This window comes from Falco naumanni, chromosome 11 (genome assembly GCF_017639655.2).
Source record: "Falco naumanni isolate bFalNau1 chromosome 11, bFalNau1.pat, whole genome shotgun sequence".
In the NCBI taxonomy this organism is placed as follows: Eukaryota; Metazoa; Chordata; class Aves; order Falconiformes; family Falconidae; genus Falco; species Falco naumanni.
In genome coordinates, this window is record NC_054064.1 from 21,738,027 (window position 1) to 21,751,986 (window position 13,960).

Here is a 13,960-nt window from a genome sequence, read left to right on the forward strand (position 1 = left end):
CCCCGGCCCGCTCCCTGCTCCGCTGCCCCGGGAGGGGACGGGCGCTCTGCCCCGCCGTGCCCACAGCCCCGCAGCCTGGGCCGCCGCGGGGCCGGGCACCGAGGCCCCCTGCCGCTGCCCGCCGTAGCAGCCGTAACTCAAGCAAGGGAGCGCGGAGCCGGGCCAGGAGCTACTCACAGCCACCGGTAACCCCTCCCGCCCGCGGGTCCGGGCCGGCAGCGTCCGGGGGCTCCTCTCGATGGCAGCCAGGGACACCTGGAGCTGGGCCCGCCGGGGGCCGGGGCCCGCCGCTCGCTGCCTGTTGCGAGGGCATCGCTGCCGCTTTCTCCGTAACGGTGCATTAGAGACGGTGTGTAGCGTAGAGTGTGCTCACCTCACCTGAAGGTCTCCCACCATCATACGCAAATCTGGACTGTAAAAAGTTTACCATCTTTCCACTCGCTGGTTCAGGAATTTCTACTAATAACAAAGTACCGAATGTTATTCAGAATAGGTTTATATTCAGGATATAGAAGAAAACACTAAGTATACAAGGACTTCAGCCAACTCTTGCTTATTTACCACAATCATACTTCGTGTACCTATAAACCTCTAACGATTCATAAAGAAATAGCTGTATAAGCAAAGTTTCAGAGGCTTCCTATTGAACTGGACAACAGCTTCAAAATACTGAGATGTAACATATAGATACTTGAAAAGTATTTTCCAACATTCAGTAGATTTAACATGTTCCTTTCTCCCATCATGGAATAGAGAAATGTATTCTACAGAACGAGTTAGATGTTCATGTGTTGTAAGAGACATACATCATCTGTGCTCCTGTGGAACTACACTCACCTGAGCGCAAGTTGCTCCATTTCCACTGGTGTTCTGAATCCACTCAAGGTGTGAAGAGCGGAAATTTCACAAGGCAACACCCAGCACTCCTAAAGGAATTTTCTCTAAAGCTGCAAAGAAGCAGCATTGCCTTACTGCATCTTCTGACTCAGAATAAAAAAGACAAATCACGGGGGGGGGGGGGGGGGGGGGGGGGGGGGCGGGCAATTCTGGCACACAGGAGTCAGACTAGGTAGGCACAGAAAAGTGAATTAGTAGGAGCCAGCCTGGAGTCAAAAGTTCTTAGCATAGCAAATCAGAAAGTTCGCAGAACATCTCAGAAAAGACATGTAACTTTTAAACTGCTCATGTTGTGAGGAAAAAAAAAGTTTGAAGCCAGCCAGATTTCAGTCATTCCAGATGGCTTGTGGTAGATTTAACTGAACACTCAAAAATACTTCACTTTTATCCAATTCTAATCGAAGACAATTCAATTCAAGATTGTTATGAATTTTCTAGTCATTTCCACCAATTAAAAGAAACCCACAGAACAAACTTGCCATCATACTTTAATAGGTGACTTTTCAGTCTAGTTTAAAACCAGGAAACTTACCATTTCTCTGAACTTGGAGAACTCTGTGTATTTTTTTCCCAGTTACTGCAATGCAATTCAGACAAGATGTTGGCATAAGTTGGATGAGATTGCAGTGAGATGAAAGAGATGGATTAAATAACAGTGCCAAACTGTTCACATTCGTTCTGATATTTAGGGGGGCTTGCTGTTTTGCAATTTTAAATGGGCGGTTTCTTTTAAGACGTGCCCTTTCCATTTACTAAAATGTATTACAAAGGAATTGGTGACATTCACAAGTATTTATGTCCTGTCTCTACCAATCTTGATCTCCACCAACTCATTCCTTATCTTCTGAAAAGATAATTAAATCAATGAATTTAAAAAAATCATTTTTTTATGAAGTGAATGTGAAATGAAATGAAATATGCAAAAGTGAATACTGTTTGCAGTCATTATTTAATTATTGATGTTAATAATTTAATGTAAATTAAAACAGCCAAGTTCCTATACAGTGACATACAGAGGTTGTGCAGATTTATTTTAAAAACTCATGGATGTTGACAGCCCTAATTTAGGTATTCATTGCAAATCTTTCTTCAGTGAAAGTGTTAATGTTTCCACATTTCATATGGGGAGATGGAAAAAGACAGCTGAAGTTGCGCAAGAACTACACTGACCCTACTTACAGCTTCAAGCAGCAGCAGCAGCTTTTAAGTACTGAAAGAAGAGACCAACAGAGCTGACCAAATAAACTGAAGATCATATTGTCCTGTTTAATACAAACAGTATGAAGCATATATATGCTATCATAATTTATACAGTGTAACAGGTGACATTGTTGTCATTTAAATCTGAGGAAGGTAACGTTGCACATATGCTAAATTAGTCTCAAAAGGCAAACCTAGAACAGCATCTACATGAAATTGGCACAGCAAGAAACTGCAAAGAAGCATTCAACACTCACTTTCACCTGTCCATTATTGCTACACGTGCTTATTTTTTGTTAAGCTGCAAATTCTATTTATTAATATTGCTCTGATCATGTATTAGCAGTTTCAACCACTTGGATTTAATCAGCATAACAGTGTTGACTGAGTGATCTGTAGAGCTAGAAATGAGTCAGACTGCTGAGAACCTTAAAGAATAAAAGCCTGGCATTTTCTCCATTTACAACCAGTCCTGGTCTCAGGCTTCCTTGAACATGTATCCACACTAGGGAAATATCTGGCAACATTAACTAACGCACATCAAAACTAGGTCATGAATTCAAACAAGCCTCAAGCAATTCAGGATAGCTGGGATCCAAAAGTTACTTAGATTTCACTTCTTGTAAATTATATTGTTGGAGAGTTAACCATTTAAATAGAAGTTAATAATCCATTATTAGCCTTAGCTTTAGAAGAAAAAATAAGCTATTTACTAAGAGAAAAAAAAAGGAAAAATGGGTTTCAGTTCTTTTATTCTATATCTCACACTGCAGTTTATTACATTTTTCAGTTTCTCAGCTACAGTACTTAAGATGCCAGAATTGTGGCATGCAACAGGCATAAAGTTTGTGGATAAAGTATATGGAATAGAACAGTGATGTTACTGGATATGAAATGCACAGTGCTATACTGAAAACTGTCAGTACATAAAGTTGTTTCACTACACATAAAATCTCTATATATATTGATATCTACCTATATGTGACTTAGGCAGTTCTTACCTGCAGCATATTATATCTTTCTGGTTATCCATGTTCCAAACAAAGCAACTGCTTAAAAGAATTACTAGTATGGCAAGAGAACAAAGAGTTTCTTGTAAGGTATTTTAGGACCTTATCTTGTTTAGTCTAATTAAAATAAGACCGAGAAGAAACATACCTGGTGCTTGGAAGTATCTGTGAGAGCAGTAAGTGGATATAAACTATCTAAATAAAAGAATATTGATAAAAATAAAACTGAAATCTCCTACTCATAAATAATGTCCACAACTATTTTTAAACCATCAGAGGATACTGCAAAACAAGGCTTTTCACTAAGATTTTATTTCCTCCTCAATTTTAAGACAGGAGTTCAAATAGGACTGCCTGTGAGAGGAGGGGACCAAACTCCATTACCAAAACTTAATGATCTTCTGAGAGTTTGTCCATATTACATTAAGTATTGATGTTTTCCATGTGTCAAAGGCAAAATACAAACTAGCAAAACCATCCTCTGAAAGTTTGTGCAGCAGCAATGAACTCAGTTCGCACACCAACTTCAGTTTTGGAATTGTGACTTGATAGGGAGCACAAGGGGATCCTAGGGATTTTTATCCTGCTTCCTACTACTTTTAAAATCAGTTTGTTGGTATATGAGGAAAATAAAAATATGTGGTTTTCCTGGATTGCTCTCAGAAGTGTTTTTAGGTCCTTACTACACTTAGCCATAGCTTTTGTGGCAAGGTCTGCTTCTCGTTGAACGCAGTTTATCCACCTTTCTTTGGATACAAATACAAGCAGTTGAGACATTTCTGCGGAGCATGCCATAAAGTACTAATCAGAGAAGTGCTATATGGTATTTCAGGAACTGGCTGGGTAGGGATTTTGTTTTTTTAATTATGTAAGGCAACAGGAATGTGAAGATGATAATTTGTCCTTGATACAGCAATCAGGCATGACTAACAAGATTGTCAAAGCTCCTCCCTTGTAACCAGTAATTCCAGGGGAACAAAATGAGCAACAGGACAGTTATACCTTCTAGATCTAAGGGGAGGAACAGCAGACATCTACTTTCACGTTTTAAATAATAGAACAATTAACTGGAGGAGTCTGAAGGAAACAACTCATGCTACCTGATAGTCTGTTGCTGAGCATTTTGACAAATGAAGAGCTGAGATTCTGTACTTGCTGAGATTGGTACTGCCATCTGCCCACTTTGCATGCCAAACAGTAAGTGACTATATGAATACCCTGGTTCTATGGGATTTGTTCAGTAAGCAATGTAGTAAAAACTATTAATGTCAGCTGCAAAGGAGGACTAGCATTTACTGACTGGAAAATTGTCTCTTAATGATATTTACAGTAATACATCCACATATTCTTTAGCTCTAGCATATGAATTCAAGCACATAGAATTTCACCCTGAGTCACAGCAAATTTCACTGGTGCAGTAAAATCTATTCTACCCCCAAAGTATGTTACCAGCAAGTCAGACTAGCACATAAAATGCACACACCAGAAAGGAATAGAGGGCATTTAGTTTGTCAGTTGTCTAGTCACCTCAAGGCTTTTCTTAGAAGCTTCATCAACTATCTGTCAGCATGAGAGCTGCCATACCCACTATGACTTGGAGCTCTCTAAGTAGATCCCTATGGGATTGATGCTGTTGAAGTCAACAAGGGAAATGACTCTGGATCTGGCAGGGAGTGCTTTTCATATGCAAGACTGACCAGATCTTCACAAACATACTTCTGTTCTCCACAATCATCTGAGTTTACTGTCTTTCCCTTCCATTGATAGTACAGATGGCATTCAGTCACACACATCATTCTCTCAAACCCCTGTCTATGAAGCACTTGCTTCTGGATAGTTCTGTCAGCCAGACATACAGGTCACCATCAAGTATGCAAGTGCCTAAAGCAGTGAAATAACACAGTTTGGCATGACAGGATAAGAGACATGATTAACCAGCCTTGCACTATTTAAAATCAGTCAGTTGTCCATGAACAGAGTAAAGCCCTTACAAAGGCTACAGACTTCACTCCTTTAGCTCAGTAGCACCCCAGATACACAGCTCCTAGAACCACATTTGAAGACCGCGTCATCACATTAGTGAGGCCAAATCGTCCAAGACTGGCAAAAGCATCTTAAGGGCTTAAGGGTTTGGGGGTTTTCTAGGGTTAAGTATTTTGAGAGACTCAAGGGTTATAAGGTAAGAATAATAATAATAAAAAAAAGATGTATGTCTAGGATCATACAGCTTTAACTAAAGGCCAAGGAAGAACCACTATTATTTTCCTCTCTCAACAAAAACTAAATGCCAGCCAGTTGCACCCAGTATGTCTCAAAAAAAAAAAACACAAACAAACACCAAAAAACCCACCACAAAGCATGACTCATTAATAGGGAAAGTTTAGTTCATGCAAGCATAGGGCTAGCAGCACTTACCAAGAAGTAGAACTGATTCTTGGCCAAATACAACTCCCTTTCCAGAATGTTGATTTATTTTGGAATGGGCCCTCCAAAAAAAAAAAAAAAATCCAGAACTCATAGCAGATTATCCAAACAGGACAATGGTCTTCTCCAGTCTCTCAGCAAAACTATGCAAAGTCAAGAATTTCATGGTGTACTGATGCCTGTGTACAGTTCAACCAGGGTCTTTAAAACTAAGCCAGCTACAGACATGACCTTCACCTACGCTTTGGCTCTGCATCAGTCCAATGGACATCTCCTCCTGCTTGGATTTTTGAGAATCAGACATGGATACCGTTTTGAGTGTTTACTAAAAATACTAGGACTATCACATCTGAGAATTAGAACACCGGTAATCTCATTTGACTGATCATCATAATACTTATTGCTCATCTTCAGCACTGTTTGTGAGGTTTGGACCAAAGGTCATATTGAAAATAGGGATGAATACTAGAAGAGGACTTACAAATGAAGACGAGCTCTCATCTCATGAAAGGCACAAAGAAGTGAGAACACACAAAGTTACAAGATGAAGGTGGTAAGAACAACAGTGGAGACCCAACCACAGTCCGAAAGTCTGTTACTTCCATAACAAAGTAAACAGGTTGGGACTCAAAACCAATCCAAATCTGCATCATCTGTTCAAGACACCACAAAAAGGCTTCAACAAGTTTTCACCATTGATAATACAAAAGAGTGGAAGAGTAAAATACTAATATCCTCATGACATCAGAAAGCCTGCTCTAGAGCAATCACAAAGCGATACTGCATGGCAGAATGGAGAAATGGTTGTAATGTAGCATGCCCTACTCTTGCAACAGCTTGATGTTGGGGAGATTAAAAAAGGTTCTTTAGAAGTAGAGGTTTTCATAGACTTGTTGAATGAACTCCTCTGAAGTAACCAAATGACTTCTACTTTCTATGGCACCTAAGCAAGCTTCAGGAAATCAAAATATCCTTCTTGCCCCAACTTACGAATGTCCATGTTATTTCCATGTATTTCAGCAGTTAAGAGATACACTAAGTGACTGTATTTGACTCCTTCTCCCAAGTAGCCTTTATTAAATAATCAAGTGTTTTTTAAAACATAGCTTTTAAGCACATTTTTTGATTAGAAAAGTATTAATTTTTGAGAATCCTGGATTAGATAGATATTAATGTTCCCTCTCTTATTTTGAAGTAATTCCACATGCTATTTTCTGAAACATATGCTTTGTTACTTCTCCGTAAGAAAAGAAATACAAGCATTTCATACCAGTCCTAAAATTCTGTATTTTGAGCATGAAAACAGTTGGAAAAATTTAGTTTGCTATACATATATATCTCTAAATACACAAGATACTGCAATTCCTCAATTTAACACTACTCCTCTTACCCGAGGATGGTTACAAAAAATAATTCTAGTTGCTGTAACTTTTTTTTTTTTACAAGTTGGACTATAGTTACAAGATCCTGAATTACAAAATGCTCAATTCCATTAGCTTTTCAACCGACAAACAGGTATTTTAGGATGATATGCTTTTAAAGTTGTGTAGCTTACAGCATCTGCCATCATAACAAAAGATAAAAGAAAGTTAAAAACCAACTTTATAATTTTTACTTAAAAACCATATAAGAAATGCAATACGGAACATACTGAAATGGGAATTTTTTGAACAAATATATAGTGTTAACAATAAGCGTAAAGCACTAAGCAGCAAATTTTTCCCTTTGTGATACTGCTCCAATAATTGTTTAGTTCCTTGTAGATTCAGGACTACAGCTAACTGACACTGTATGAAGAGATCTGAAGTTGAAAAATTGACTTGAACAGTATCTCCCAGAAGTTCTATTCCTTTGAGTAACAGAAATGGGATTATTCTTGTGGTCATTAAAAAGTTACTGTAAATTAAATTCCACTTCCACATGACTTACTCTCCAGCAGAAAATCGCATACATGAAGATAACACTGCTATTTCTTAAGCCACCTAGCAGAGCAGGTAACTACTACATTTCCACAGGCAAAAGGCTGACAGCAAATCTTACATATTTTCTTATGAAGAAAAAAAAAAACCCAAAAACAAAAGAAAACTTTGAAAGTGTTGTTAAAGCACTGTATTGCTGTTTTAAACTCAAGTAATAAAGCACACCTGCAAGGTATTTCTTTCAATAAAATCATGCTGCAATCAAGGGAACCAGCCCTATTACTGTGTTATAAAACTATAGACTATTACAGAAGGCTCTCCATTTCCCTATGCACCTTCTAACTCTAAAGACAAGTAACTCATATTTCTATTCAAACAAGACTCAAGCATATGAAAGCTTATTGGCAACCCCTATTCCACCTTGTATCTTAAGCAAACTTTCCTTTAGCTAGGACCTGGGCTTTTCCTTCTTCACGGGAGTAAAGCTCAGCCTTTGAAAATAATGAATACTTGAGATCAGCATGATCTTTAAATACCTGCACTAGCCAAATGCTTTTACAGTGTTCTTTGTGCATCTTTCTACGCAAATACAGACCTGTTCCCTAGGGATTCAAGCTGTCACATCAATACCACCCATCTTTGGGCTACGCCTCATTTGCAGAGCACAGCCCATATCTCTGTCTAGTGAAAAGTGCTAAATCCAAGTTCACAGAATCATTCAGGTTGGAAGGAACATCTTGGGATCATGTAGTCCAACATCCCTGCTCAAGCATGGTCAGCTACAGCAGGTTGCCCAGGACCATGCCCAGTCAGGTTCTGTGTATCTCTAGGGATGGTGACTCCTCAGCCTCTCGGGGCAACCTGTTCCAGTGTCTGACGACCCTCACAGTAAAAAGGTGTTTCCTTATGTTCAGATGGAATCCCCTGTGTTTTAACTTGTGTCCACTGTCTCTTAGTCCTACCACTGAGAGCTAGTGAGAAGAGCCTGGCTCCCCCATCTCCATTCCCTCCCATCAGGTATTTATATTTAAAAGATCCCCCCCAAAGCCTTTTCTTCTACATGCTGAAGAGCTCCAGCTCTCTCAGCCGCTCCTACATGGCCCTGTGCTAGTTCTGTTCCAGTAAGTTTGTATCCTCCTTGTACTGGGGAGCCCAGAACTGGACACGGTACTCCAGATGCATCCTCATCAGTGCTGAGTAGAGAAAGGATTGTCTCCCTCAGCCTGCTAGCAAAGCTTTGGCCTTTGTCACCACAAGGGTGCATTGTGGGCTCATGGTCAGTTTGTTATCCGCCCAGACCCCAAGGTCCTTCTCAGCAAAACTGCTTTCCAGCCACCCAGCTCCCAGGGTGTACTACTACTGCCTTGGGTTATTCCTCAGGGAGCAAGACTTCGCATTCCCCCTTGTTGAACTCTGTGAGAGTCCAGTTCTCCAACCCACTTAGGTCCCTTTCAAAGGTGGTACATCATCTAGGGTTACCAGCCACTCCTCCCAGCTTCGTGATTTGCAAACTGACTGAGGATGCACCCCATCCCATAATTCAGGTCATTAATGAAGATTCTGAATAGTACTGGCCCCAGTATTGAGCCATAGGGTACACCACTACTGCCTTGCCTCCTACTGGACTTTGTGCCACTAACTACACCCACCCTGTGCCCACTCATTTGGCCAGGTTTTACTCCACCTCACTTTCCACTTATCTAACCTGTACTTTATCAGTCTGTTTACTAAAGTCAAAGGTAAACAACATGGACTGTTCTCTGGTCATCCACAAAGCTAGTCACCTCACTGTAGAGGGCAACAAGGTTGGTCAAGCACAACTTCCCTTTTGTAAAGCTACGCTGACTACTCCTGATCACCTTGTCTTTCTGTTTGGAAATGCTTTCCAGGAAGATTTTCTCCATCACCTTCCCAAGGACTGAGGTGAATGAAGCTGACTGGCCTGTAGCTCCCCAAATCTTCCTTCCTGCTGTTCTTGAAGACAGGAGTGATATTTGCTCTTTTCCAGTCTACCAGAACATCTCCCGATCTCCACGACCATTCAAAGATAACTGAGTGGCCTTGCAATGGCATTAGCCAGCTCCCTCAGCACTTAGACATGCCACCTGTCAGGCTCATGGACTTCCAGTTTAGGTGCACCCTAATCTGCTCTTCCATCACTGAGGTTCCAGACTTCCCCTCTGGTCTCAGGGGTCTGGAATTCCTGAAGGCTTGTTTTACTGGTAGAGACTGATGCAAAGAAGGCACTGAGTACCTCAGCCTTCTCCATGTCATTTGTCATCAAGCTTGCCTGCTCCGTTTGACAGCAGGCCCACCATTTTCTGTTTATGTACTTGTTGAAACCCTTCTTGCTGTTCTGCCTGAAGGCTGAGGAACCATCCCATAGCAAATGGCTACTCTTGCTCCTCAAGCCACATGCCCTTTGCTAGACTCACAATGCAGTCCTCACACATTCTCTGAGGCAATAAAGAAAATGCTTTCGTTCCACTGGGGGATGGTTCAGGAGTCTAAGCCAATTTTCCCAGCCTATGCTTTGTGCAGTGGAAGGCAACATACCAGAATGATATCTTTCATGTTTTGCTCTTTATATTATTTATACATTTGCATATTTCTACTACTATGTCCAATTTCTGTACAAATGGGTAATGTTATAGATAGGGTAGGGATATAAGAAATAAAGTACTTGGAGGCTCAAATACTGTATCAGAAATATGTACTGACTTTGTAAAAACCGACTACATTTTACATTAGACAAAATAATGAATAACTTTTTTTGATTAGGAAGATCTAAAATAAAATGAGTGGTTTTCCTGTAAATTTTACTGCAGAAGTCACCTGCATGACTTATACTTAACCTTTTTCTTCTCATGCAGCATTACAGTATTTCCCCCCATCCCACAAAACAAAAAAAAAACAAAAAAAAACCCAAATATTCCACTAGTTGTTACAGATTGCACTTTTAAAAGCACAGACTTGCCAGTCTTCTGCATTTCCAGTGTCCTATTTAAACTGTTGACATACACAGTCTTCGTTTTATGAAACTGGAAGATTTCGCCTAAGTACTTCTTTTGATGCTGGAGAAATGTTATCTGGGAAAATTACTTCAAACTCTATAATTAAGTCTCCACGTTGGTCAGGATTTTTGGGAAATGGCAAACCATATCCTATAATTCTTCTTCTCATTCCAGGCTTTACAACTTCATTTACTGTCATGGGTATGGTTCTTCCTTCTATCGTTGGCACGTTGATAGAGCTGCCACACAAAGCCTAAAGAAAGATTGTATCATGATAAAAAGAAATTGGTCAGAACTTTATCTGTACCTGTAACTGAATGTGGATTATTTAGAAAAGACTAGCATTCTGAACAGTATTTCCACTGTGCACTACTGAGATGACAAAATTCAAATACAGTGTTCCTCTCTTAAAAACGGAAGACTTCAATTTTTCATTGAGTATCATGGAATTTGCCAATCTTACACAATGGCCACTGGAGGGTAATTGAGCTTATATATCCTTCAGAGCCTTTATCAAATAATGAGCTAGGTGGGCACAGAGCAAACTCTTCACTCGTACTTCTCTAGAGATGTCTAGCTTCTCCGTTTCCATTGGAAATTTAGAGTCCTGTTCCACTTTTTATTTACATTGTACAGGAGTTTACTCCAATATACTATCAACCTATATTATACCAAACTGCAAAACAACATTTAAGTGTCTGTAAGCAAAGGCATATCAAATTTCACAGCCATCTTGGGTACACATTCATGATGCTCAAAGAAAAGGAAACAACTATTTTGGTGCACCAAAATTAGAAGATCACAGACCTCCTCCTGCTTTATCCAATAGTTTGTTTTCATTACTAGGATCTCCGATAACAACATTTTGATTCCTCCAACTTCACCTGATTCAGCACACTTAGTCTATACTGATTATGTCCAACTTACATAACAATGCGTCTAAACAGGCTTTTATCTATGAAGGAACTAAATTACTCACATCAACATTAAATGTTGTCTTTTCTCCCTCCCTCATCTTATTTTAGGTGTTTTACCTCACTTCCCATGTATTTTTAGTTAAGAATCCTTTAAGAAGGGAGCTCATAATGTACACAAAGAGCTTTAACACAAGCAAGAGTTTATTGCTCCACCTAATGCTAATTAAGGAGAAAAAAACCAACATACACGCTCATCTACATTATCATTTAAATTATGACCCTGTCGAGGCTTCAGACCCTTCAGAACTCTGCTGAGGTGTTTTTCTGATATTTCTTTTTGAAAGCCAATGTGTTTTCACTTGGAACAGAATTTTAAAAAGCTATACCATTTTTGTTGTTATATATAGCTCCTGTTAACACCTGTTCACAATAATTTATAATCATGAAATCAATCTCTATGTACTTTGAAATCACACTCAAATAAGTTAGGACATAAAAAGGCAGACTTAGAATTTGTTCGCAGTGAAAGTATTTAAAACATTTCTACTTTGTCCTACAGAAGTAGCAATCACATCACAGCAGTAAGGAGCATACTATATTGGATGTATTCTTTAACTGTTTGTGTTTGTTACTTCAGCCTAATAAATATTTATCTAGAAAGTTGAAGTACAAAGATTTAAGCCATACCAACTTTTACTCTCACCCTCATACTCTTCCACCTCTAATAGTAAACAGCTTAAAATAATACTCCATTTTTATCAAAATGGCTATTGCTACCGCTATAAATAACTGTGCTTTGCAGCTACATATTGACTTTACAAGAGTGAAACTTAACTAAAAAACAAAATCAAAAACTTTACTGCTGCCATAGAGCTTGTGCAGCAGAGCCACTGTATCATACTGTAATGTTCTACCAAAAGAGAAACTTACCTCCCTTAAGCTGATCTTAACAGGATAGATAATATTTGATCCATCTCTCTTGAAGTGAGAGTGAGGTTTATCTTTAATGATAAAAACAATATCAGCTGGAATTGTGTTGGGTGTTTCATCACCTTCTTTTGGAAAAGTGATTTTGGTGCCTTCTTTCCATCCTCTTTTTATCTCAATAGTAAGAATTTTGTCCTCTGTTCGGACACTTCTACCATCTGGGTTAAGCCTTTTACGTGAAATCCTCATCCTTTTCGTGCAGCCATGATAAATCTCTTCCAATGACACTTTAAGTTCATGGATTACAGGGGGATCTTGTTTACGACGTAATTGGCTACCAACTGTATTCCTTTCCCTTGGAAAACCATTCATACTAAAACTAGTGAAGGACCCAAATGGATCACCATCCACTTCCATGTCTTCAGTGTCTCTGCCACCAGGCATCCTCCTTCCAAAGAAGATCTCAAAAGGATTTGTGCCACCAAAGAAAGCTGCAAATGTAGCGTGTGGGTCGCCATGGAATGAGTACCGGAAGGTACCACCCTGTCCGTCTGGTCCTCCAGCTCCTCCTTTCAGACCTAAATAATACAAATAAGCAAAGTTAAAAACAAATTCAGTACTAGTATAAGATTCCCTATTGTAGAATGTAATGATATCAGAACTGATGAGTCAAAAAGGTCTTTGCAGTAGAGTGAAAGGTCTCCTTTACAAAGAGGACTCAACATCAGACTATGCAGTACCAACTAGTAATTCAATAGCCACAAAGTTTCTGAAGCTCTGGAATGAATTCTATTTCAGAAGAGCATGTATTCTGACAGTGCCAATTTTATTTCATGTGATTGAAGCCAGTTATTCAAAGAACTCGTATCTTAAAACAGAAGACAGGTCTACTTGACTTGATCTTTTCTTGTTCTGCAAAATCTGTTGGGAGTTGCACCCCTCTACAAGATCACTTGTGGGGAAAATTATGCAGTATCATATGCAACATTTTCCATAGTTTCTGTAGCTCAGCTTTAACTGAGTGTTAATTAGTTTTACCTCTGTTTTCCTGCAATTCAGTCTGAGTAAAAGGTAACACGCCAATAGTCAAGCAGCCATATGCTTCCTTAATGTTCAATTTATAATCCCAAACCTATCAGAGTTTGTGTTCCTATGATACAAAATAGGTAAGAAACCTGGGAACCCTTTTTCAATGCAGCCACAAATAAAAATAGCATGGAAGTTCCTAAGATCCATTTGGGTTCAAAAATCTTTTATATAACGTCACAGTCTCTGTGCAAAAAATCAGAATGTTCTCAAATAGAACATTCTTTCTTTTCTATATGCCAGGAGGAGAGACCTACATCTCATTTCTTCCCAATAAGTCTTCCCTCAGTTCTCACTGGACAGTCCCTTGTACTTCCTGCTCTCTCATTCCAAACCCAGCTAAAATCACTTTCCTTAAATGCCTCTGTCCCAATAGGTGATCTCTAAGTATTTCCTCGTAACGGTGCTCTCCTGCACTATTTTAGGATATCTTCTCAAATCTTTAAGATGAAAGACTGAAAGTCTTCTTAAGAAACTTTTATTTCTAACCTTGTAATGTATCTCACAGCAGCTCATCACTACGGCTGCTATTCTACTTTCATAGCCATAAAAGTGTGAAGACTTAC

At 39.3% G+C, this 13,960-nt stretch overlaps 1 protein-coding gene across 3 annotated transcripts in view; it reads right to left on the reverse strand.

The window, feature by feature from the left end:
• Positions 1–2,143: 2,143 nt before the first annotated feature.
• DNAJB4 (DnaJ heat shock protein family (Hsp40) member B4) overlaps positions 2,144–13,960 on the reverse strand; it is a 31,997-nt gene continuing 20,180 nt past the window's right edge. For all 3 annotated transcript variants that reach the window (XM_040610952.1, XM_040610954.1, XM_040610953.1), the window contains 2 exons: positions 12,312–12,886; positions 2,144–10,717 (listed from right to left, as the gene is read on the reverse strand). In XM_040610952.1, the coding sequence (XP_040466886.1) occupies positions 10,484–10,717; positions 12,312–12,886 (809 nt within the window). In that variant the 3' untranslated portion in view covers positions 2,144–10,483. The remainder of the gene's footprint in view (positions 10,718–12,311; positions 12,887–13,960) is intronic.